Source organism: Myotis myotis, unplaced genomic scaffold (assembly GCF_014108235.1).
Source record: "Myotis myotis isolate mMyoMyo1 unplaced genomic scaffold, mMyoMyo1.p scaffold_m19_p_1, whole genome shotgun sequence".
NCBI classification, from domain to species: Eukaryota; Metazoa; Chordata; class Mammalia; order Chiroptera; family Vespertilionidae; genus Myotis; species Myotis myotis.
Window position 1 is genome coordinate 22,058,229 of NW_023416313.1, and position 25,080 is coordinate 22,083,308.

Sequence of the window (25,080 nt, forward strand, 5' to 3'; positions counted from 1 at the left end):
ACATTGAGACAGATTCATTTAAAATGGCTGAGTAGGTGGACTAGTGTGGCTGAGAGTGGTGCTGAAACGGAGCAGAAAATGGAACTGGGAGACAGCAAGTTAGACATAATCACAGTTAATGACACAGCATGGCCAAGATGAAGAATGGCAAATTTTTCCCAATGTTTTCATCACTTTTCTAATATTATATCCATGCTGGGTTAAAAAGAAAGTAAATTCTGGCTTAACGACAGAGCTGCCAAGCCCTTAAAAGTAGTTATTACAATTAAAGCTCCGTGTACTCCTTTATCTTTAAAATAAGTATTCATTTAGGAAGCATTATGAAAGTTAAAGTAGAAAGTTGCTACTATCAAAGAAGCTATAAGCCATTTCTATACTGTGGTGATAAGTTGCTCAAGGAGTTCCTAACGTAAGCTCCTAACGGGCATCTCTCCTCCCAGACCTCTGCTCACCACTACCACCACCACAGTAAGACTGGACTTACCTCGATGAGTTCATTACTCCAAATGCTTGCATCCATTTTTAGACTTCTAACCTTGGAATCTTTTGGTCCTAAAGATCTATGTTGTCCTAAAGTCAAAAAACAGTTGCATTCTATTTTAATTCATATGCAAATGTATTTACCTTTTTAAAACAGTGTTTATGTGTGCATGGATGTTTGTGTTTATATATTTTTTTTCAACTGAAAATACACTGATGTCTATTTCCACCCAGGAGTAGTGATGGTGTTTATACAGAAATCATAACCAACCACAGTGAAGTTAACAGTAAACACCTTCATCACAATCTTGTACTGGCATAAAACTATACTCTTAAACATGTGTATAGATGTGCAAGTGTGTACATATGTGTGCATGCACGCATGTATGTATACCCATACATATATAATTTTTGCATCGTTTGGTAATTAATTAGAAATAGTAGGTCACTGAAAATATTTTATAATGGGTCTGTGTAAATTACATGTATATGAAAACAGTTATTATCCCTTTATTCTTAAAAAAAACTAGCTACAACTCTAAATGGGTACTTAATCTTCAATGGAGTCTTTTAAAAAAAAATATATATATATATATGTGTATATATATATATATTTCTATTAATTTCAGAGAGGAAGCGTGAGGGAGAGAAAGATAGAAACATCAATGATGAGAGAGAATCATCTATCGGCTGCCTCCCACACACCCCACGCTAGCGATCAAGCCCACAACCAGACATGTACCCTGACCAGGAACTGAACTGTGACCTCCTGGTTCAAAGGCCTACACTCAACCACTTAGCCACTCCGGGCTTAAGTGGATTCTTTATTCTACTACTGTATGCATGGTAGAGAGTAACAGCCCAGCATTCTATTATTATCAGTTCAATTCTGCCGTATAAATCAACATTCAGTCGTTACCAACAAAGTCATGTTCAGATGCTTTATTGTCTAAATTCCTGAGAAGGAATAAGGTACATAAGACATTACCTTTGGTCTTAAGAACTTTCTTCCTTAAAGCATGAACGAGTTCCTTTCTCTACCTTAAAAAGGTTCCTCTCCTCTGGTCTTTGAGATGGAAACTACTCAGAACACAAAGCCCTAGAACTCCCAGGGCGGGAATTTGCACAGGTTTGCATTTATAAAGAACACCTAAAAGCAATTGGGGTCAAACTGAGAACCAAGTGGGAAGAATTGGACAGAGTAGCCTAGACAAGAAATGACAGAATCTGAGTTAAGGCAACAGAAAGAGAAACAAGGTGGAGGGCAGATTTAGAAACACCGCAAAGATGAAACTGATGGGACCTGGTGTCCTGCGAGGACAGGGGGAGGGTCAGGAGGCTCTCTGGGACTTTAAGCTTTACTGTAGGCGGGCAGGACTGTTCCGACCAGGATCTGGAATATAGGAGAAAGTGCAGTTTCATGTAATGAGCTGGCCATCAATGAGAGCTCCATTTTTAACATGTTATTTTTTGAGGGATCGTGGGCAAATCTAAGAAGAGGTTCTAGTGGGTAGATATAAGAGGGTTGGTTTCTAACAGTCATCTGCATAAAAATGAGTGCTGAAGTCCAATGATAAAAATCACCCCTCAGGAACATCCAGGGGAAGACAGCAGAGCATGCAACCCCAGGGAAACACCTATTTCAGGAGCAGGCAGAGGAAAAGCAGCCCGAGAAAGGGTGAGCAGAGTAGAAAGAGCACACGCGGAAATGGTCTCCTGGAAGCTGAGGGAGGATGGGAAGTCTTAAAGCGTCAGATTGTTAAATATGGCAGAAGACAATAAAGACCGGAGCTGACCACACAGACATGGAGAGGTACAATACATTGGTAAATGTGGGGAGAATAATTTTACTAGAGTAGAAAGAAAAGAAGACTGATTAGAGATGCTAAAGAAAAACTAGGAAGTTAAGGATATGAAGAAAACCCGTGCAGATGACTACACTTGAAAGCATTTGTCTATTAAAGAAAAAAGGGACACAGATTGGCACACAGAGGGGAATGGTTACATTTTCAGGAAGCTGGTGTAAACAGGTCAGACTAAGGCTGGTTTATATACTGGAACAAAAGGAACCACAGTTGAACAGCTACATAGAGAGTGAGAAGAAAGGAAAGAAAGGGAGCATAGGTAGAAAGAACAGCCTTGGACAACACAAAGGCTATGTCTTCCTGAGGCTGGAAAGGAACATCTGCAAAGCAGAGGGGGATTAATGGATGCTCTTTGTTGCTGCTATTGATGTTGTTAATTAGCTGTTTGGGAAATCTATCCCCTGGTGATGAGAAATGCGGTAGCACTGAGGGTATTAAGAGTTTAAAGCAGCCCTGACTGGTTTGGCTCAGTGGATAGAGCAGGGGTGGGCAAACTTTTTGACTCGAGGGCCACAATGGGTTCTTAAACTGGACCGGAGGGCCGGAACAAAAGCATGGATGGAGTGTTTGTGTGAACTAATATAAATTCAAAGTAAACATTATTACATAAAAGGGTACAGTCTTTTTTTTTTTAGTTTTATTCATTTCAAACTGGCCGGATCTGGCCCGCGGGCCGTAGTTTGCCCACGGCTGGGATAGAGCATTGGCCTAAGGACTGAACGGTCCCGGGTTCGATTCCAGTCAAGGGCATGTACCTTGGCTGCAGGCACATCCCCAGTAGGGAGTGTGCAGGAGGCAGTTGATCGATGTTTCTCTCTCATCAATGTTTCTAACTCTCTATCCCTCTCCCTTCCTCTCTGTAAAAAATCAATAAAATATATTAAAGAAAATATTTTAATAATAAAAAAAAAAAGAGTTTAAAGCAACTGTTCTTGTCTTGGCTCCAGCTGACTTAGGTGCTTCTCCTCCATGTCACTCAATGAAACCTGTACTCTACTCTTGCCCTCATCCTCCTCTATTATAATCACTATTGATCTGCTGCTGCAGGAAATCCCATGCCTTCTACATCTTTTTAATTCCTAGGCCAGCGCAGTACCTGGCAGAGCAAAAAGATGCATTAAAGTTTGGGTTGGGGCTAACTTTCTCCAAGATCTCCAAGCTGGGGTCCACTGCCTGCACTCACTTGGACAACTGTCTGAGCTCCCAATACAGAGAACTAGCAGACAGTCTATAGGGTGGAAGGCCACAACAGGAATACCAGTCATGGCACTGGTTACTTTCATAACTCTCACTACACTTGGAAAATGCTTCTGTATAAAAATTCTCCCTAGAAGAGGTACCAGACCTGGTATACCCAGTTTAGAGCTCTGAACAACGTTGATGTGAAAAACAGGATTGATAAAAGATGATCGAAGGAAAAAGGACAAATCATACAAAGAGCAAGTGTGTTCAGCGTGTGTTCTGGAACACATTCACCTGAAATCTAAAAATGCCGACGCTCTCTTTTTACAATCCATACATGGACCAGTGGGCACAAAAAAATGATTACATGCTTAAAAATCAATTTTGATACCTAAGCCATGCATAAGAGAAACCTAGAATTGCATTTCGAAAATTGATTTAAATGTAATAAGCTTTCTCTGTTTTTATTTTCCACAACCATTAGCCGAGACACATTATATATGACAATAAAGAGCCTTCAGTGCCAACCTGCCACCAGACAGTGATGAGCATAACTTATCACTAATTACCTGCACACTTCTTGCAGATGACGACGCAGAGATTGATGGATGCCCAGTCCGGATCCGGGGCTTTGCAATCTGCACAGCTCCTGTTGGACTCATTGAACCAAATCTTCTCAGCTACTTCATAATCAGAGAGAGTTTCTGCTATCGATTGCTGCACAGCTTCAATCCACTCTTGTTTCTCCTTTTCAGACTCGGCTACAAAGCTGAAACAATTAACGTTTCTGCATTATTGATCTCCCTGGTAAAGGCCAATTAAGCGGTATGTTCGGTTTGCATATTCATTTCACTCACACATTACACAGCAGCTGAAAAATATGCCTTCCAGGCAGTTGGATAGTCTCTTCTGTCAATCATCTAATTTAGGAATCTATTTATTTTCTTTAATTTTTCACATTGCTTATGACTTCGTTTATGTATCTTGAAGCAAAATTAACATGTATGTTTTTCTGACCAGGATATACAAATTGCCCTTTTAGGTCAAGAGATTAAATGAGAGGCCCTGTTTCCTAAGTGGTGGTTGTATAATAATCAATGTAAGACTGTCAGAGTTTCAGATCTATAGGGTTACTTCCCCAGGAAAGAATGCCAGGGTAGTCTGAAACTAAACTACAAAAATACCCACCAGAAAGTTTAAATTTTTTAGTACTAAAGATTATTTTGTCGTTCAAAGAATGTACAGATGGCTTTAAGAAACTGAGAAATCAAAAGTTTTTAGTGATCACTATTCAACAGAATTCCAACTCATTTTTAGCCATGTTTTGATTTATTCTAAATCTTAGTGTTTGTTGGGTGCCTCAGTGAAAGAATAAAAACATTAAAGATCAGTTTCTTAAACTCCTTTAAGAAATATTTACTGAGTACCTATCGTGTGCCCAGAAATGTGCCATACTCAATCACCCACAGAACAATGCTTCACATTACAATTCTGTTCTGAAGAAAAAAATGTTTTGAAATACAATGAAAATATAGACGACTAGCATAAGTTACACAATCAGGAAGAAAACTGAGTGTGGATTTGTGTTGACGTTCTTTATGATACCATCATCACTATAATAGTTATACATTTCTTAGTGGTTTCTCTTTCTATATAGAGATTGGTCAAAGCCAGTATGGTTCTATGGAAAACAGATATTTGGTCTTTACTGGTATATAGCTCTAAAACCATTGGAATGATAAAAGTGTCTTTTATATGCTAATATGATAACTTGTGGCTGGGAGTCTAGACGAGCTGGACACCAGAAATACCAATATTTGATTGGCTCTGGAACTTTCAACCAGCCCCACCCCCTGACCTCTGGGAAGGAGGAAGGACTTGCAATTGAGTTAATCACCAATGGCCAAAGATTTGATCACTCATACCTTTGGAATGAAACCTCCATAAAAACCCCTAAACAACAAGGTTCTGAGGAGGGTGGTACATCCAGAGAGGGCACAGAAGCTCTACACCACTAATCCCTTGTGCCTGCCCTATGCAGCTCACCCATCTGGCCTTTCCAGGGTTGTATTCCTTATAATAAACTGGTAATAGTAATTAAACAGTTTCCCTGAGTTCTGTGAACAATGCTAGCAGTTTATCAAACCTGGGGGAAAGGGAGTCAGGGGAACCCCGTTTTATAGTCAATGTGCACAGAAGTGTGGGTACCCAGGGACCCAATACTTTGCAACTGGTATCTGGAGGACAGTCTTGTGGGACTGAGCCATAAGCCTGTGGGGCCTGATGCTCACGCTGGTATGGCGGAATAGAACTGAATTGTAGAACACCCGATTGCAGTCCAGAGAGTTGGAGAACTGATTGGTAAGAGGAAAACCCCACAGATTTGGTGCCAGAGTGTTGTGAGTAAAAACAGCTCAGTCAATGCCTACATTTTCAGCTGAAGCATGAATCTGCATATGTGAAAATAAAGCTTATTATTCCTTACGTCTTTTGATTGTTGCTAAAATTTGAGCCAGCAGACATATTTTGACAGATAAATTGAGTACTAGACTTGGTTGTATTTTTGAAATTGATAAGTAATTGTTAGTCCTTAAAGAACTCTGACAATTGCCTATGACATTTATACTACCCTGTGGTATGTTGATTATTTGTGACAGACTAATTAATGTGGTTGCACTCAGCAGATACTGACTTAGGTCTCTTCTGTGTACTAAAGCTAGGGAGTCATTATGGAGTATTCTGACACATATGAAGAACATATATTGAGTTTTGTGTTTCACTGTGATAATGAATAATTACTAGAATACCATAATACAAGATATATAACAAAGCACTAAAATATTTGATCAGTAAATGCTAGGAGACCCAATAAATGCAGCATCATTTTAAACTGGAGCTCCTTTTAGGAAATCATTACAGAACATTTATAATTAGGGGCTGATCTTAAAGGAGGGACTATACTTGATTAGGCTAAAAGAAGGTAAACAACAACACAGCCTAAAGACAACGTAATATTCCCCTTTTACTTTATTCCTTCAAAATGTGAAGTACGTTTTCATATATTCGTTGATAACAAAAATGTAACATACTAAGTCCACTAAGACAAAGATATTTTAAGAAAAGAAACAACTCAAATTTCATGTAATTAGTATCTGCAGGTCTTATGATTATTCAAATCACTTTCACAGGTGCTTACAGAGACTGGCTAAGAAATTAAACAGAATGCAAAGTAAAAACATTGTTTTACTAAATGTCCTGCAAGAAATAAAATTGCCACTAGCAATGTAAAAGTGGATCCCCAAAGCTGTCTCGCATTAGTACAGGCACAAAATATTTAAGTACAGCTTACCTAAAACTCTTATAGGGTGTGATTATCTCAAAAGACTGTTTCATAGTCCGGTCCACTTGCTTTACATTGGCTACATTCATCGGGATTATGGTAATACCAAGTCCACCCTTAAAATCCTAGTTTGAAGAAAAATATAAAAAATGATTAAAACAAAAACATGAATTTCAAAAGTACAATTACATTCTCAAATGAAAATACAACACATCTTACTAAATTTGACTACACACATATGAATGGAATTAAACAATTCATTAAAAAATGCATTGAATAGTTTTATTTTAGGTAGTCACTTCCAGTACATGATAACAAGGTCCCTTCTAAGCTTGACAATTGGCTATTAGTCAAGTATGGGTTTCTTTCACATGAAACATCAGGTGAGTAGGACATAGATTTTTGAGCTACACACACCTGGCTTTATTATCAAGTACCCAGCTGTTTTCTAGGTGGGGGAGCCAAATGACACTGTGAGGTTGCTATAATTGCTATTTATATAAAAAGAAGGGGAGGTCAAGGCACAGAAAGATAGTTACATGGAAAGTGCAGTTGTCTGTGGTAGAAAGAGGCTGAAACCCAAGCCATCTCTTTGCTCTTCCTTTGTGCTACTGTATGTCATCTCTGCCCTGTCATATTGTTTCTCATTTACTCTCAAACATATACGTTACTTATTTTACAATTTTATCTAATTTCCAACATTTTATTACATTCCTCTTTCTTCAGTCAGATTCTGAAGAAGCTCTTCCATTGCTATTCTGGTTTGAAAACTGCCTTCTGTTCAACACCTATGGCCACTATGTTTGGTATGTCTCACCAGGATTAGAAATTGTTCAAAAAGCTACACAAGTTTGCATTTTAAAAACATTAAAGGTTGCAATATATTGTCTAGTCAGAAGGGCTTGGGAATTTATCAAATAAATAAGCTCAACAGGTTAAAAATATAATTAATCTGTACCTCAAGAAAATAAAGTATCTATGTGAACAGATGCAGAATAGCTGTGAATTGAATTCCTAAATTAAATTATGGCTGGGAAAAGGAGCCATGATAAAGGCAAGCTGCAAAAAAATACCGGCTCACTTCCGATAAGGGCACTTCCGGCAGAGACTGTGAGAGTAATAATGCGTGGGCCTTCTTCCCTTTGTCCCTCCTGCTGCATGGGTCAAAAGGAAAAGCACTCTTTTCCCATTTTCCTTGCAGGTGGGAGGGGCCATATCTCACAGTTCTAGTCAATAAAATATACATAATTCCTGGCTTGGGGCAGGAAGGTGGAGGGAAAGCTTGCCTTTCCATCTTCCTGGGAAATAACATCCAGATGCACAGAAGCCACTTTAGCCTGAGCCCGAGGACAGATTCCTGGAGCTAAGGAGTCAGAGTGAGTTAACAAACAGAAAGAACCCTGTTCCCTGGTAGCCTCCGCTCTCCACCACCTCCACCAAGAGATTTGTTAAGACAAATAAATCCCTGCGACTGAGTTGTCCTTCAGGAATTTGATACGAATGCATTCCTGACATAAAATAAGTGAAATAAAATAACAGATCTTCCCTCCGCTTGCAAAGGTATCCAGATTTTCCATCACAAATTGCAGAAAGTCTCATTTTTTAATTTTTTAAAAAGATGTCTTTATTGTTGAATGTATTACAGATTTTCCCATTTCTTCCCCATTGACCCCCTCCATCCTTCTCATGCCCCCTCCCCTGGTCTTCACCCCACTATTGTCTGTCCATGGGTTATGGCTATATGCATGTAAGTTCTTTGGCTTATGTTTTTTAACTTAAAAAGTTTTTAGTCAGGATAAGAAAATGACTCATAAAATAAATCATCAATTAAAACTTTTTTTTTCTGATGAAAGAACAAATGGCTCCTTTTGCTAGGAGAAACAAGCTAAAAATTGAGTTGATAATATAAAAGATGTAGAGATATGCCAAGCGTTGTAAAAACAATTAGAAGAATGTGGTATACTTCTACTTTTTATAATAAGCCTACTTAACAAAAATTAGTGTTTAACGTGACCTATATAGACAGAGAAAGGGGATCGAACTTTTGCAACTTGCTCCATATCTATGTTTCAACGTATTGGTTGAGTGCTATACTTACTAATTAAATGAAAAGCAAATTCTCAATTATCCACAGCAAGGGACCGGCTGGGATAATGCAACTGTTTGAGAAACCCCATCGCATGAGATTGGAAACTCAGCTCTCTTTTAAAAATGAGGAAATAAAGTAGGGGCAGTAAGAAGAGAAGATATTTCTGTAACGGGTTTATGATGGCTCAGCTTGATACAGGGATAACTCTAGAATACAATCGTTAAACTGCATGTCCTTCCAACAGCTGCGAGTAATGAAGCATTTGCCAAGAGCTGGCTATCAGATCGCTGTGTGCTGTGTTTTCTGAGGGAGGGGGGGGTCTGGCCTGCAGGCGCCGTGGGTTACTAAGGGCAGAGTGCACACTCAGCCATCAGACCAGCAGATGGGAAGACTGACAACCTTTATGGAAACGGATGGGCCTCCTCAAGGCTCCAGCCTGAATAGATGCCCTTCCTTCCTACAAGCAAGTCATGAAATGTCTACTCACAGGGCTGAAGGTTCTGCTAAACACAAAATACGTAAGGATCGGCTCAAGGCCCCAAACTTCTGAGGAGGGCAAAGGTGATTTTTTTAGCCTGAAAAAAAATTTACAACCCATTTATCAGCCGCTTGCTACGGCCACGTGGTTTGGAGTAATTAGAGGACCCACTGAACTCGCCAGCACAAATGGACTGTGAAATGTACCGCAGAGGAACAAGATAAATGTCAGCGCTCTCGAGAGCTGTTAAATAAGAAACAACTGCGTTTCTCATTAAAAATATCTGTGGTGACATTAAGCCATCTTTGCAGACAGTATTTAGAACATATTTAGAACAGATCTCATTCCTTGATGCTCATCATAGTTAACCGTGTAGAAGTCTCCCTCCCACCTGAGATTCTGATTACATGAGTCGGAAAGCAGAGCCTAACAATCTTCCATTAAAAAAACAAAGAAAATTCCAGACTGGTGTGGCTCAGTGGTTAAGCATTAGCCAATGAACCAGGAGGTCATGGTTCGATTCCTGGTCAGGGCAAATGCCTGGGTTGCAGGCTCAATCCCCAGTGTGGGGCGGCAGCAGATGAATGATTCTCCCTTATCATTGGTGTTTCTATCTCTCTCCCTCTCCCTTCCTCTCTGAAATCAATTAAAAAATATATTTAAAAAATAATAATTTTAAAAAAGCAAAGCAAAACTACAAGCCTGTGATTTTCACATTGCCAATACTGAGAAACACTGAAAGAGAGCAGAACCAGTGGTGGAATCAAGACAGTATGAGTCTGCAATGTTTACATATCAGGATATAAACACTTTTCTTTCTGTAAAGCAAAAAAAGCACAAGATCAAATCATACAAAAATCATTAGAAATCATTAGGACGAATGGGTAAAAAGAGGCTGGTCAGAACTCAGTGACACATTGGGTTTTATCAAGCACCTATTTGTCCTGGGTGCCAATCCCTGTGTTAGTATCTAGAGGCTTGAAAGCATCAGTCTTCATTGAGCACAGGCAGAGCACTCCATCATCCGTTTCGTAGCTATGTGTGTGTAGTGCTCTAAAGCTGACAGACAGCTGTGAACTCTCATTTGCTTTCTTGAAGATTCTGTGAAGAAGGCAGAGCAAATATACCCTTTTGTAAAATGGGAAAATTTGTCCTGGCAAAACAGCATGTATGAAGGACTTAGCAAGTGCCCGGAAGTGTGGTAAGTCCTGGGTCAGCCCCAAAGCCTAAGACAGGGTGCCCGCCTTGGAGAAGATTCGGCCTAAGGCGAGAATGAGGGGGAATGCAATAAGGCACTGAAAGAAAAGTGCATAGAAGCCTGCAGGGCAGCGGTTCTCAACCTGTGGGTCGCGACCCCTTTGGGAGCCGAACGACCCTTTCACAGGGGTCACCTAAGACCATCGGAAAACACATATATAATTACATATTGTTTTTGTGATTAATCACTATGCTTTAATTATGTTCAATTTGTAACAATGAAAATACATCCTGCATACCAGATATTTACATTACGATTCATAACAGTAGCAAAATTACAGTTATGAAGTAGCAACGAAAATAATTTTATGGTTGGGGGTCACGTCAGCATGAGGAACTGTATTAAAGGGTCGCGGCATTAGGAAGGTTGAGAACCACTGCTGCAGGGGAAGCACCGAATTCAGCCCAGAGAGGAGAGAGCTGTGTCCATAGGAGGCTTCCCAGAGGCAGTGACACTTGACTGGACAAATGACAAAACCCAGACCAGCTTGATACGCGATACCTCTCTTGCTTCATGAAGTTCACTCATTTGTAAAATGGAGATAACAGTAGTAGCTATTGTATCGCTGTGGGGAGCATTAAATTCATACAATTAAAAATGCTTAGCAGAATAAGCACCTGGTACGCAGTAGGTGCTACCCAGTTCTACTGAGCAAGTGTTATTTTCTACCTGCTTAAATTTAAAGCCAATTGGAGATATTACCTATTAAAAAGCTAATTACCAGAGAATACATGCATAGAAACAACAAGCATATATACATTTTTCAAATGGGATGGAATGTGAATGTTAGACGTTCAAGAAAATTTAAAATAAATTACCCACTAACTGCAATCTGATTGTCAGCACTATTCTCATTTTGAAAAATAGACACAAGTCAGGAATAAGCCAAACTTCCAACACTTAAAATGCCATAAACTGGACTGAAACAAAAAAAACACCAAAAAAACCATAGTACCATAAAAATGAAATGCCTAGAATATTATTTTAGAAAACATAAAGCTAAACACAGATTGTGGAATAAAGAATATTTTACATTTAATTTGCTGTCAGAGAATGCGGACTCTCAAAAAGCACGAGTCCCCCACCGGGACAGCTGTAACGACGGCTGTGGTTGGCAGTGCAGGCCTGGACGACTGCAAAAGTGGTGATGACCAGGAGGCACTGGGGGTCAGGCCTCGGGGACAACCTTGGCTGAGCCACTCACTAGCTGTATGACTAGCTGCTGGCGAGTCATTTAGTTTATCTAGACCTCAACGTTCTCATGTATGAAAATACAGCAATATCTACCTTATATGCATTATTATAAAAACTGATGAATATAAAACCGAGTACATCCAGACAATCCTTGCATTTGAGGGTTCCAAAGCCAGAATTTGTCTTCAATAAAAACATTTCCATTTTATTTAGAATGACTGAAAGTAGTCATACCAATGACTCCATATTAAACATCCAGATTAGAATTGATGGTTAAGTATTTACCGAGATACTGGGTTATTTGTACAAATTTGAAACAACGAAATCTGGTTGAAACTACATTTTAAAACTATACAGTGAAAACTGCAAAATAAAAGTTTGATTTCTAAACAGAAAAAAAAAAAGAAGAGTCTATTAACCCCAAATATGCTGAAATCTCAAAGCCTATTTTGGGAAATACTGGATGCCAGGTCTCCATGCCAGGCATTTAAGAACTGAATGCTTAGACATTTGTCGAAAACAGATGTGGCATTGTATGACATTGGCACCAGGCTTCCTGGGAAACACCAGATGCACAGTTTGGCCAGATACAGAACCCAGAGAATCAGAGGCCATCACCTACTTCCTGCTGCTTCTTTCTGCACCACACAACCCGTAGCCCTATGAGGTCTATTTAAATTCTATCAGAGTTCCAGGCCCACGCCAGACACCAGGGAACATTATGCTAGGGGGCGGGGGGAGTGAGCCTCTTTTTATACCCTGATTTGAGAATGTTTAATCAAGTAAATTTATGTAGTTAAAACCTCAATGCCACAATTATCACTAAATGGATACGCAAACCCACCAAGCAAGACATCTGGCTGTTATGATTCCGCTAATATTAACATGATATTCAAAAATATTCATTAGAAAAAGATGGCAGATTGGCTTTCAGGACAACATAGCAAATGGAAACCAAAGCCCAATTTGTCTTACATTCATGGGCAGAAATTCCGTTCAATATCCATATTATTTCAAGATAAATACATTTACAAAAAACAATTATTTTTCCAGAATACAGAAAATCTATAGGCTTTAAACTAATACAAAAATAATTTAATTACATAAAATTTCTATACAACAAATAACTGAAAAATGAAAGTGAACAATAGCTCAGAAAAGTAGTTGTAGAAAATATGAGGACTGATATATGAACAGGTTAAAGACATTCTAAGAAGAGACAAAATCCCAATAAATAAGTAAAGAAAATACAAAGACAATTCATAGAGAAAAATTTTAAAAGAAAAATATTTTAAAAGATAAACTCTCTCATCAAGAAAACAGCTGTAAATGACCATTAATTCAACAGGTTCATTCTACGACATGTTTGCTAACTGTTGGCTACCTGCGTGGAACTCCTGAGGACACAGCAGTGAATAAAGTAAATACTTATTCCATTAATTGGGGAATACGAAAATAACATAACGCTTTTAAGGTTAAAATGAAACTGATACCTATTCACATGGCTAAGAGCATTTTAAATATAAACAATTATTTAGAAAAAGGTCATAAATATTCTTGCCAAAAAGTAATCAAACAGGAAAAGATTATATACAAAAGGCTCCAGAAATCTTATTGACTTATCACAATGTAATAAACAGGAGGGATATTTTGGGTTCCCACTGGACCCCTAGTGCCTAGAGCAGTCCCCCCAAATGAGAATGTGCCCAATAAAAATTTGTAGAATAGATGAACAAATACAGAAGTAGAGTGAACTGTAGTATAACCTACACAAACTCAATTACAAAACTCATTTTATACAAAGTTGAAGAAACAATGGAGAAAAACTATCATAATTATACTACATTACAGGCACATAAAACATAAGCCAAGACAAGAAACAGAACGAAATTTGCAAAAATTAAACACTTTGGAGGGTAGTGCTGTGAGATGGTGCTAAATATTTAACGGGTTGATATTTAAGTTCTGTGATGATAGCACCATAGTGTTTTGCAAATGAGTAAATAGGTAAATCATTTTATACTACGGAAAACATTATAGAGATTCCAAAATAAATTAAAAATAGAACTACTGTGAGACCCAGCAATTCTACTGCTGGGTCTGTATCTGAAGAAAATGAAAACAATAATTCAAAAAGATATGTGCATCCCTATGCTCACTGTAGCATTGTTTACAAAAGTCAAGATATGGAAGCAACCTAGGTATCCATCGATAGATGAATGGATAAAGAACTGGTGCATGTGTACAGTGGAATATTACTCAGTCATAAAAAATGAAATCTTGCCATTCGTGACAACATGAATTGACCTAGAGAGTATAATTTGAACAGAAAAAGACAAATATGATTTCACTTATATGTGGAATCTAAAAGAAAATAAAACAAAACAAAAAACAGAAACAGAAGAGAAACAAATTAATAGATACAAAGAACAAACTGATGCTTGACAGAGAGGAGGAAACGGGTAGAAAAGGGGATGGGGATTAAGAAACACAAAACTTCCAGTTAAAAAATAAATCACAAGGATGTAATGTACAGCATAGGGAATATAGAAAATAATACTGTAATAACTAAAGGTGGCAGATGGTTACTAGACTTATAGTGATCACATAGTAAGGTATATAAATGAGGAATTTCTATGCTGTACACCTGAAACTAATATAGTGTATCAATTTTAATGAAAAATGAATTTTAAAAAATAATCTTAGTGTCAGTTTCTACTTTGCTATCTTACTCTCTAACAAATGTTTTGATATCTCCTATTGGTTCTTTTCTACTTTTTACAGTGTATCTAGAAAAAACAAACAACTAACATTCCCTAAGGCATTTCTCCTACTTAGCCAAGATCAACTTCAAGTTTCAGTTCCTACAATCTGCTAATTATTGAAAGTGAAAGAAAAAGATGAAAAAAGTAAATGTTGGAACTGTCCATCTGAGAAAAAGAAAAATCCATGCTGATTCCACAGAGTTTAGACTTGTCAGTGAAACATCGAAGAGAATGTGAAGCCGGGCATCCCCTTGCTATTATAGTGCACTTCTCTTAAAAGAGTAGAAATTTTTCCCTGTGGCTTGGCTCGTTTGGAGCAACTTCCAGTGCACTGAAGGGTCTCTTGATTCCCAGTCAGGGCACATACCCAGGTTGCATGTTTGATCCCCAGTTGAGGCGCATACAGGAGGCAACTGTCCAATGTTTTGCCCTCACAAAGATGTTTCTCTCTCTCCCTATTCCTTCCTCTAGGTCTGAAGTCAATGGGAGGGGGGAGAAATTTCCATTTAAACTTAGAAAATCTAAGTTCTTGATTCAGTATAAGGGACAGATCCAGAAAAAGTAAAAGAATTACTAAAAATATATTTGTAGGGGTGCTTCACATGGAATCTTAGGGACACCTATTGGAAGTAGAGAAACAACTTTAGAAAAGATTAGCAATAATCAACAAAATTAGAGTAAATTTCCAGACATACACAGAATTACAGGAACATATGGGATATAACAGTTTTAAATTGTTTTTCAAACACCTTCTTTTATGCTGACTTTGCAAATGGAGTTTTAATTTTTCCTATAGAGCATTCTCCTGTTAATAAAAGTCTATGTGAAGAAACTAATAATAGGATTTTAACCTGAAAAAATGAAAATTTATATAACATTATTGGCATTTAAAAAGAAAACAAAAACAAAAAAAAACCCAGTAGCTATAGTTTAGAACCATATATAATTTATTAGCAACAGTTCTTCAAACTTTTAAAAAAATATTATTACCACTAAGAATGACTTTGGTAAATTTCCACTTAAATGTTGCACATTTCAAAATGTTCAATCAAGAATATGATATGCTTACAAATGCAACAATCACAAAAAGAGGTTTAGCAACCCCAAGTTAATGAGTGATGAACTAAAGAACCACTCAAAGTTCTGGAAGGCTGTTTTTACATTATACTCATTATATCATTATATTCAAATGATATAGTTCACAATATCATTTTCCCACTCCAGCAATATCTTGTTCACTTAACCTGGATGCTTCTAGTTCTGTAGAAGAGAGAGCTTAGAGCAGTGTTTTCCTGGGTGTGGTCTTGGATCATCAGTCACTGACTCACCTAGGATACTTTCTACAAACACAGATTCCAACACACCATCTCCAGAAACCCTAAGTCAATGGCCCTAATGAGTCCAGATAGTTGAATTTTAATAATGGCCTTGGAGACAGTAACATATCTCTCTTCTTCACATGATGCCATTTAAATCTAAGGAGATTAACTGAATTACCTGAGCCAATTAACAGCAGATGATGAATGCAAACCCAGAACTGGCACCGCCCAGTCCAGTCTTCTTTGTTCTAACTGCGCTCCCAAGCTTCTTTTGTAATAGCCCATCCACAGATGCTGCAACAGCTCCCCTCCCACCTCTATCCTCCATGTACTCTCTCTAGTCATCTCCAAAGTACATTAGTAAGACTGTACAAATAGAGAAAAGGAAAGTGAAAACTGTTCATGTTAGGGTGGTGTAAGTCAATGTTCTTTATTTTTTTATTCTAGTCAAACTGTAAGATATGTGGGCAATAAATTCACTGTCTTAAATTTTTTTTAAATGAAAATAATTAAGCTTGGATACATGGATCTAAATGAGAGCCGACACAAATGAAAATACAGAATCAACACCCCTTACATTTTTATGATGAGTTTTTTCCATCATCTTTTAAAAAAAACCACAAGATTCCTTTGTATAGTGCATATATAAAACTTTTAGAAGTTATATCAAACGATTTTATTATCTTTTAGTACTTTTCCTAAAACACTAGCTTAAAGCCCTGCTCATTCAGAAGAAAGATGCCTTATTTAGCATGTCATCCAAATTCTTCACACAATTTGCTAAACCATGTGAGCAAACCAATGGGCAACTCTCCCCTGGGGGAATGGCATGCCCTACGGTGTAAAAATAAATACAATTGGAAGAGTATGTCAGGGCCTAAACATAGAGGGCCATCCTTAATTTATCCAGCCAGTCTTTAGCCAACTAGTTCTTTAGACAAAGTCCCTTAAGACCTGGCTCTATGCAACATGATGAATCTGATATAATTTTTTTAGAAGAGCACACATACGAACAGTAATATGCACTTTGCAAGGTGTGTCTATGTGTGTGTGTAACATTCACATATGTTAATGCATTAGAAAGGACTTGAAATATACACCCATCAAAAATAGGTTTATTGTCCTGCCAGTGTAGCTCAGTTGGTTGAGCATCGCCCCATGCACCAAGAACTCACCAGTTCGATTCCGGGTCAGGGCACATGTCCAGGTTGTGGACTCAATCTCTGCAGGAGGCAGCCAATCAATGTTTCTCTCTCATTGATGTTTCTCTCTCTCTCTCTCTCTCTGTCTTTCTCTCTCCCCTTCTTCTCTCTCTAAAAATCAATAACATATTTTTTTAAAAAAGAGGTTTATTTCTCAAAAGATGAGGAGGGGTCCAGTATTACTGATTTAATTTTACGGAGAATATACTCATTATTTGTGTACATGCAAGTGTTCTAATTCTCGGACTTCATTAGATGCCCATTTCTGCACCTCCCTGTAACTTCTACACAAGCCTGACAGAGCACTGAGCTCACCATCTATCATGGACACTGGTCTTCTCTGACTTTTCCTCCTGGAAGACTTGTGTCCTCCAGTCAGCGCATCATTTTTCGAGTGCCTGGCATGGTATAATGCTTACTGAATGCACACTGTGAACCTTCCAGGCAACTAAATTATTCAAGGAAAGAATCTCCGTCTATTTCTAAAAGGTCACAGGCCACAAATTTTCTTTTCAACATACAGTTTAAAAAGATAGTTTGCTATAGCAGCTAAGAAGCTAGACTTAGAGTTACAAAGTTCTGGTTTTAAATTAAACTCTGCATAATGAATTGAAATCCTAACCAAGTTACTTAATCCTCATTTTCCTCAGCTATAAAACATGAATAATAATATCTTCCTCCCATATTTGTGGGTAAGATTAAAGGGAATATTCATAAATTAATTAGCACAGTAGCTGGTACTCAACAAATGGTAGTCATTATTATCCCTTTTTTATACTCAAATGCTAATGTTAAAGCAAAAATTTCAGATATTTCTTGTTAATCAGAAAATATCAGTAAAACCTTAAAAGCATTGTACTTTACTTCTAGAGAATAACAAACTCAGGCATTCTAACGAATGTAAGCAATTAAACTAATAATTTGAAGCCCATCAGGTCTGTGCAACTAACAGATGAATACCTCAATTATTTTGTGGTACTCATTTAACAAAGAAACTTCCATACTGATATATGCAAATTATGCATTTTTAACCACCATTCCAATAAGAAAAGTTTTAATCATCTTACTTCACAAACGGAAAATGTTCATATTGAGTTCATACAAATTATTAAGCTGCACATCACTATTCTTGAGAAATAGGCTAACTATCCAAGTTATTAATATGCCAACAGTGTTCAACCGATGCTGTCCATAGTTAATTGGCTAAGAAATCTTATCCCAAAAAATGTAATGAGTAAGTTTGCACTGAAGTTCCAGAGAATGCCTTGGATAAAGATCTAGAGTTCATGTGTTTTGAAACTATTTGTTTTGAGTTGATTTCACTCTTTTTGTTATGAAAACAGTCAGCATTCATAGTTCACAATATCATAATCCATTATACTGTATCATACAATGAGTTCATTTTAGATCAGCTATCCAAAACATACCGTTTAATTCCACAAATAATTACTAAGCATTTAATATATTCTAAGCTGAAAGATTAAGTAAGAATTCCCAAAAAGGGATAAGGAATTTTCTTATACATATTAAAAACAAGATATGTTAGAGAAAGGGAAGTCTACAAAATCAAATGAAGTTCATGAAATTTATTAAAACTTTATTTTAACATCAGTCTCTCATAACACTGAAAGTTTCTATTGAGTCCTTCCATATTAACCAAATTTAATAAGTTAAGCCCATTATATATACATATATATATGATATGTGTGTATTTATGTGTATATGTGTGAATGCGTGTATATCAATCATTTGTCTCTAGTAAATTATTTACTCTGCTAGCAACTTATCTGCTCAAAACAAAAGCCAAATGCTGTAAAGTCAAGAAAATACGTGCTTACTCTATAATTTTGTCACAAAAACAAAAGAAACACAACAGGTGCCTATTTCATCAACAGCTGTAATGTGTAATTTGTTCTTAATTACTTTCTCATGTAGTTTTATAATGTTACTTCAGCTAAGGAATACTTTTAAAAAATTATTTTCAATGATTCTATTCCTCAGTCCCTTAGAAAGGTGATGTCTAGTCTCAAATCTAATATAGATGACATTTTGTGCTGCTAAATGAACTGAGAAAATTCAACAAAACAACTCTCTTTTGTTATATTTAGTGGAATACTCAAGGCATAAGCAAGGCTGTAAGTAAAAACACTAATAAGCCCAACAGAGCACGGCTGCTAATGTAATCAGGGACTGCAATTTGCAATTGCTGTAACATAGCTTACCTGTTCGTTTTTGCAGAGCCACACGCTGTTTCCACTTAACACAGTAAAAATTTTGGCTTTATACCCTCTCAATTCAAGATATCCACATTTCTCAGGTGCAGCAACTGCTTGAGACTGTGAGGAGGGGGACTGCGATTTCAGTGCATTTAGTAGTATGCCGACCCAGTCATTTCTCTCCTCTGGAAATAAAGATGGGAACAAAATGCATGTATCCATACTTACATACATTATACACACATAGGAACAGGGACCGGGAATCTACTCTCTCTACAACAGATAATGCAAAGATTCTTTCCCACAAGTACACTGTGCATGCTGCTGCAGGAAGGGCCAATACTCAATTCTGTAAGGAAAAGCAAATAACAAACACTTCTCAGTTGTCCTACACCCAGGACACTGGCTCCGCCTTGGAGCTTGTCAGAAATGCACAATCCCAGACCCACCCCCAGACATGATGAATAAGAATCTTCCTTTTAGCCAGGCCGGCGTGGCTCATCGACCTATGAAACAGAAGGTCACGGTTCAATTCCCAGTCAGGGCACATGCCCAGGTTGTGGGCTCGATCCCCAGTGTGGGAGCTTTCAGGAGGCAGCCGATCAATGATTCTCTCTCATCATTGATGTTTCTATCTCTCTCCCCTCTCCCTTCCTCTCTGAAATCAATAAAAATATATTTATTAAAAAAGTAATAATCTTCCTTCTAACAAGGTCCCCAGGTGACCTGTATCCATGTTCATGCTTAAGAAGCACTCTTTTAGATTATTTGTGAGATTGATTTTTTCTTTTAATAGATTTTAGAGCATCTTTTCTTCTTCTTGAATAATTTCACCTGCATCCGCTGCTACAGGTCTTTCCAATAACAAATATTTATTGAGTGTCTATGCACCATTCCTTCTGAGAACATGCTCTGACCTAGATATGGCCCTGCTCAAAGTAGAATATTTCAGATGGGAGAAAGACAAAAAGGGGGATGAGAGAGGAGAGGAGAGGAAACAAATTGCCACTTGTAATTGTGCTAGAATGTCAGTAAAAGTTAACAGGAATCCCCTCAAACCTCAAATTAGTTCTTGAGGTGTTCAGGAATGTCAGCTATGGTACACTACTCACAAAAGGAAATTATTCAAAAACTCAACAGGTAGAGACTCGATATTCTCCAGACGACCGGGCTGAGTAGTAGGCATAAATATTAACAACAAAGAATGTATTACACGAGGTCAGTGGTCGGCAAACTAGTCAACAGAGCCAAGTATCAACAGTACAACGATTGAAATTTCTTTTGAGAGCCAAATTTTTTAAACTTAAACTATATAGGTAGGTACATTGTTATTAACTTAATTAGGGTACTCCTAACGCTTAGGAAGAGCCACACTCAAGGGGCCAAAGAGCTGCATGTGGCTCACGAGCCGCCGTTTGCCGACCACGGCTCTAGGTTATTACTATGCAAGGGCTGTGTGACAGATTAAAAATGGAATCTAATCAAGTTTAATTGACGCTTACTTTTGATATAATCTGATATGATAATACAACATTTTTTAAAAAATCCCTCAAAGTAACCCATGATCAATTTTAGGGAAGGAAGTATTGCACACAGGGCTTGTTCTTGAAGTCAATAATCTACCATTCATACAAATATTTATTGAGTGCCCACCACAGTCCAAGACCTATTCTGCACACCAGGAATGGAAGACAGAACAAGACAGATCATGGCCTTACTCTGCTGGAGTTCACACTCTGTGCAAAAAGGAAGGCGATAAAATATAGACAAGTCTGTTACACAGTGAGGAGTGCAACAGGATAAAATAAAGAATGAGATGAGGGATACAGGGAAGTGCTATTTTGTATAGACTAATAGAAAAAGCCTAGGAAGGTGATGGTGGAGCAAAAGCCTAAAGGAAGTGGGAACAACAGACCACATCAGGAGGATGGCTGCAGGAGGAGCATTCTGGAATTTTTAAAAAAAGCAGCAAGTGTTAAGACCCCAAGGCAACAGCAGGTTTGGCAAGTTAAGGAGAGCACAGGAGATAAGGACAGAGGGACCAGGGCCACCTACGTGGGCTTTTGGGCATCCTAATGGCTTTACTCTCAGTGAGATGGAAAGACACAGACCACCGGGAGTGGACTGCCATGACCTGACTTTCTTGTTGAGTGTTTGCTCCGACAGCTGTAGTGAACATATGACTGTCCTCGATCCAGGGCAGTTAATACAATGATCCAGACACACGTGGTGGCTTGTACTAGAGTGGAAGTGGGGGAGGTGTTGAGAACTGGTCTGCATACAGACATATTTCCAAACTCAAACTGATAAGATCTGCTGATGGCCTGGATGTGATATATGAGAGAGAAAAAGATAGGACAATGACTCACAGTGTGTGGCCAGCTATATCATGAGAAGCCTATCAAAGGATGCAACGGAGAACTGTTAATCGCCCGGCTCTCCCTCCAGGGAGTAAATGTTCCATGCCTTGCTTCTGAAACACTGGCGATTTCAAAACAGGTAGGTCTGCTTGCCCAAAACAACTAAGGGGAATTTATGTTTTTTAGTCCAAGTGTTCTTTAAAAAGAAAAGAACAGTGTGTGTGTGTGTGGGGGGGGGGGGGGCCTTGCGGTATTGCAGTGGCCACTGGAGGGCTGTGTGGCAGAGTCTAGATTTCTAGACTCTGGAAACATGGCTGGGAGAATGACACTTCCTGTCTCCCAGGAGTCCAGAACAGACGAAGATGGATAGGAACACGGGACCTGCATCTGAGAGCCGGTGCTGCAAGTGGCCTGGGAAGGGGAAGGACCCTGCAGAATTCTTAAGCCCCCCTTTAACGCTGAGAACTGTGCACTCAAACATCACCTGCTGTTTGAATGTGTGCAGTAACACATCTGCATGTGCCCACAGGGCCAAGGGGATACAGACTAAATGAAGAGATCATTAGCTTCTATGACCAGTGCCCATGGCTCTGTTTGAGGACAAAAACAATCAGACTACCTTTTCTATATGGGAAAGAGCATTTTTAAGATGTTATTATTTCAACTAAGAGAATGACAGTATGGCACTAGGCAACCGGGGAGAATTGAGCCTTTGAAAATGTGTGGGGAAAAGATGCCAAATTGTAACCCTGTCTCAGCAGGGGGCTGTGCCACAGTTTGGAAGGAGTGACACTGGTTTCAGGGGAGACGGGGAGCTGCTGTATGTAGGTCACTCAGAACCTTCCTGCCCAAAATAAAGAATTCAGCTCTGTTAGAATAGGAAACCAATTCCTCTTTCTGTTCCAAATGTTGGTCTTGTATGATGAATAGATTGAAGCAAAGTTTAATTTGGCTTAAAATTCATTACGTCAAATATTTCATAAACCATATTTCAATGGATTGATTTCTCAGTTCCCACAAAATAAAAAGTAATCATTTGTATACATGGAAGGAAAAAAGCACTTAATAAAACACATTTAGTATCCTGTTGAAAGTTCCATACTAAAGATATGGACACATATATAGCATTTATGTATATGTACGTACACACACACACACACACACACACACACACACACACACATATGTCTACATCCACTTATCTTTATTTTAATTTTATTTTTTAAATATATTTTTATTGATTTCAGAGAGGAATGAAGAGGGAGAGAGAGAAACATCAATGATGAGAGAAAATCTCTGATCAGCTGCCTCCTGCACACCCTCCTACTGGGGCCCGCAACCCAGGCATATGCCCTGATCAGGAATTGAACCATGACCTCCTGCTTCATAGGCTGATGCTCAACCACTGAGCCACTGTGACAGGCTACATCCACTTATCTTTAAAAATGTGACTTGTTACTCTGTAAAAATGACTTCCAATGAAAATAACTTAAAAATTACCTTCAGTAATTCTATGTGAATAGAATTTTCACTAAAGCAGTATTTTCACGCTTTCAAAAATTAAAGACCTAAAACTTATTTAACAAATAATTTATATCAAAGTTAATGAAATTCTTATACTAAGTTCGTATCACAAAGATGCACTATGTATCACAGATGGATTCAAGGGTCAACTATAAACACGTAACTTTTAAATGTGTGGGTTGACAAATTCCACTTTAAGAAAATGTGTCTGTTTAACTTTTAACTGCAGCAAGTAAACGTGGCTGAACAGTTTGGAAACTTTACTTGGTATGTCTCTCTTAAAATGCAGGCCGCGTGGCATATGTGGAATTCACTCTGACAGGCCAAGGGGAAGGTGACAAGCACCTCAAAGACACAGGCAGTCACCTTCGGGGCCGTGGAAACCGAAGCAGAAGGAAAGAGCACCATGAGAGCCAGTCAAGAGTAGCAACGCCATGTGTTTGAAGAAATAGCCTAAGAGAAAACTATGATTTCAGAGACAGCTTCCATATCGAGTATCACAACTGTGGATAACTTTCTGAATTTTAGGCAATGAACCACAAAAAGTAGCTTCTCACATAAGCAGCAGGTCTATAAAAAGTGCTCCAGGACAGGACAGGGGTCGGCAAGCTTTCTTTCTGTAAAGGGGCCGACAGTAAATATCTCAGGCTCTCCTAACCATACAGGCTGGGCTGCAACAGCTCAACACTGCCACTGAGGCACAAACAGCTGCAAGATGAGATGTCAGGGAATGATGGAGGTTGGGATCTAACAAGATTGTGTGCAGGAAAACAAGCCTTGAGCCACACTTAGGCACCTGGGCATGTTGGGTTAACCCCTGCTCTAGGCTAAAGCGCTCAACATTTGTCTAATAGCAAGTAAGAAACACTTTTACATGACATGGGTGCAATATATGCATCGGTATGTTTCACAATAAATTACTTAGACGTACCAGAAGCGATGTACTTTGGTATTTCTTTTTTTTTTTTTATGTTTGTTTGGTATTTTTTTTTAATATCATTAGAAACCACTAAGTTACTCTCTCAAGTGGTGAGTCACCATTTGACAAAAGCAGCTCCAGTATAAACAGCAGCTGGGACTTACTCGTTTACTGATTATCCCAAGCAATATAGGAAGCTTTCAGGAAATAAATAATATTTATGGAATGTTTTCTATGCGCCATGCCCAAGCGTATGTTCTAGGAATGTAGCAGTTTAAAAATAAATAAATATTGCTCCATAACAGTTAATATTGTTGTAGTTTATAAAAAGTAAATGCTCATATGTGTAAAATGGAATAATAATTGTAATACCTACATATATATATCATGAAACTATTGTGAAAATGAGTAAGTTTTCCATATCACCCATTATTCAAATAATTAAGTACCAACAAGTAAAAGTACTTTTAAAAATCTAGTTGAGTTGTATGTAATCTATCCTAAAAGTGGGCTTTAAAATAAGTTAAAATCCTATTTAATTAATGAATAGAACCTTACCTATATTATTTAAAAGTAGTGGTGTTTATAGTAATGATGCTATTGGCAGTCAATCAAAATACACAACAGAAAATTTTAACTCCCCTGGCTCTAGCTCCCTTACTCCCACCCAAAAAATCAGAGAAGGTTTAAAAGTTTATATTATATCCCCAAACCACCTTTACACCAATTTTCACCATCAAGTGACCTGTAGCAGCTGATGCAGGTGAAAATATTCAAGAAAAAGAAAAGATGCTGCAAAGTCTATGTTAGAATGACTACTGTGCCTGTGCATTCAGTTTAAGCCTGCTGTAAAACCAACCTTGGAATGGTTAGAAAAACGGATTTTTGC

General features: G+C 38.1%; 1 protein-coding gene across 15 annotated transcripts in view; it reads right to left on the minus strand.

Moving 5' to 3' along the window:
- The window catches only part of ARAP2 (ArfGAP with RhoGAP domain, ankyrin repeat and PH domain 2), a 205,291-nt gene that overhangs the window by 125,317 nt on the left and 54,894 nt on the right, over nucleotides 1-25,080 (minus strand). For all 15 annotated transcript variants that reach the window (XR_004971294.1, XR_004971293.1, XR_004971298.1 and 12 more), the window contains 4 exons: nucleotides 19,395-19,573; nucleotides 6,877-6,992; nucleotides 4,097-4,296; nucleotides 485-570 (listed from right to left, as the gene is read on the minus strand). Coding sequence is in view for 11 of the 15 variants with exons in the window: in XM_036330985.1 (XP_036186878.1) it covers nucleotides 485-570; nucleotides 4,097-4,296; nucleotides 6,877-6,992; nucleotides 19,395-19,573 (581 nt within the window). In the remaining 4 variants the exon portion in view is untranslated. The remainder of the gene's footprint in view (nucleotides 1-484; nucleotides 571-4,096; nucleotides 4,297-6,876; nucleotides 6,993-19,394; nucleotides 19,574-25,080) is intronic.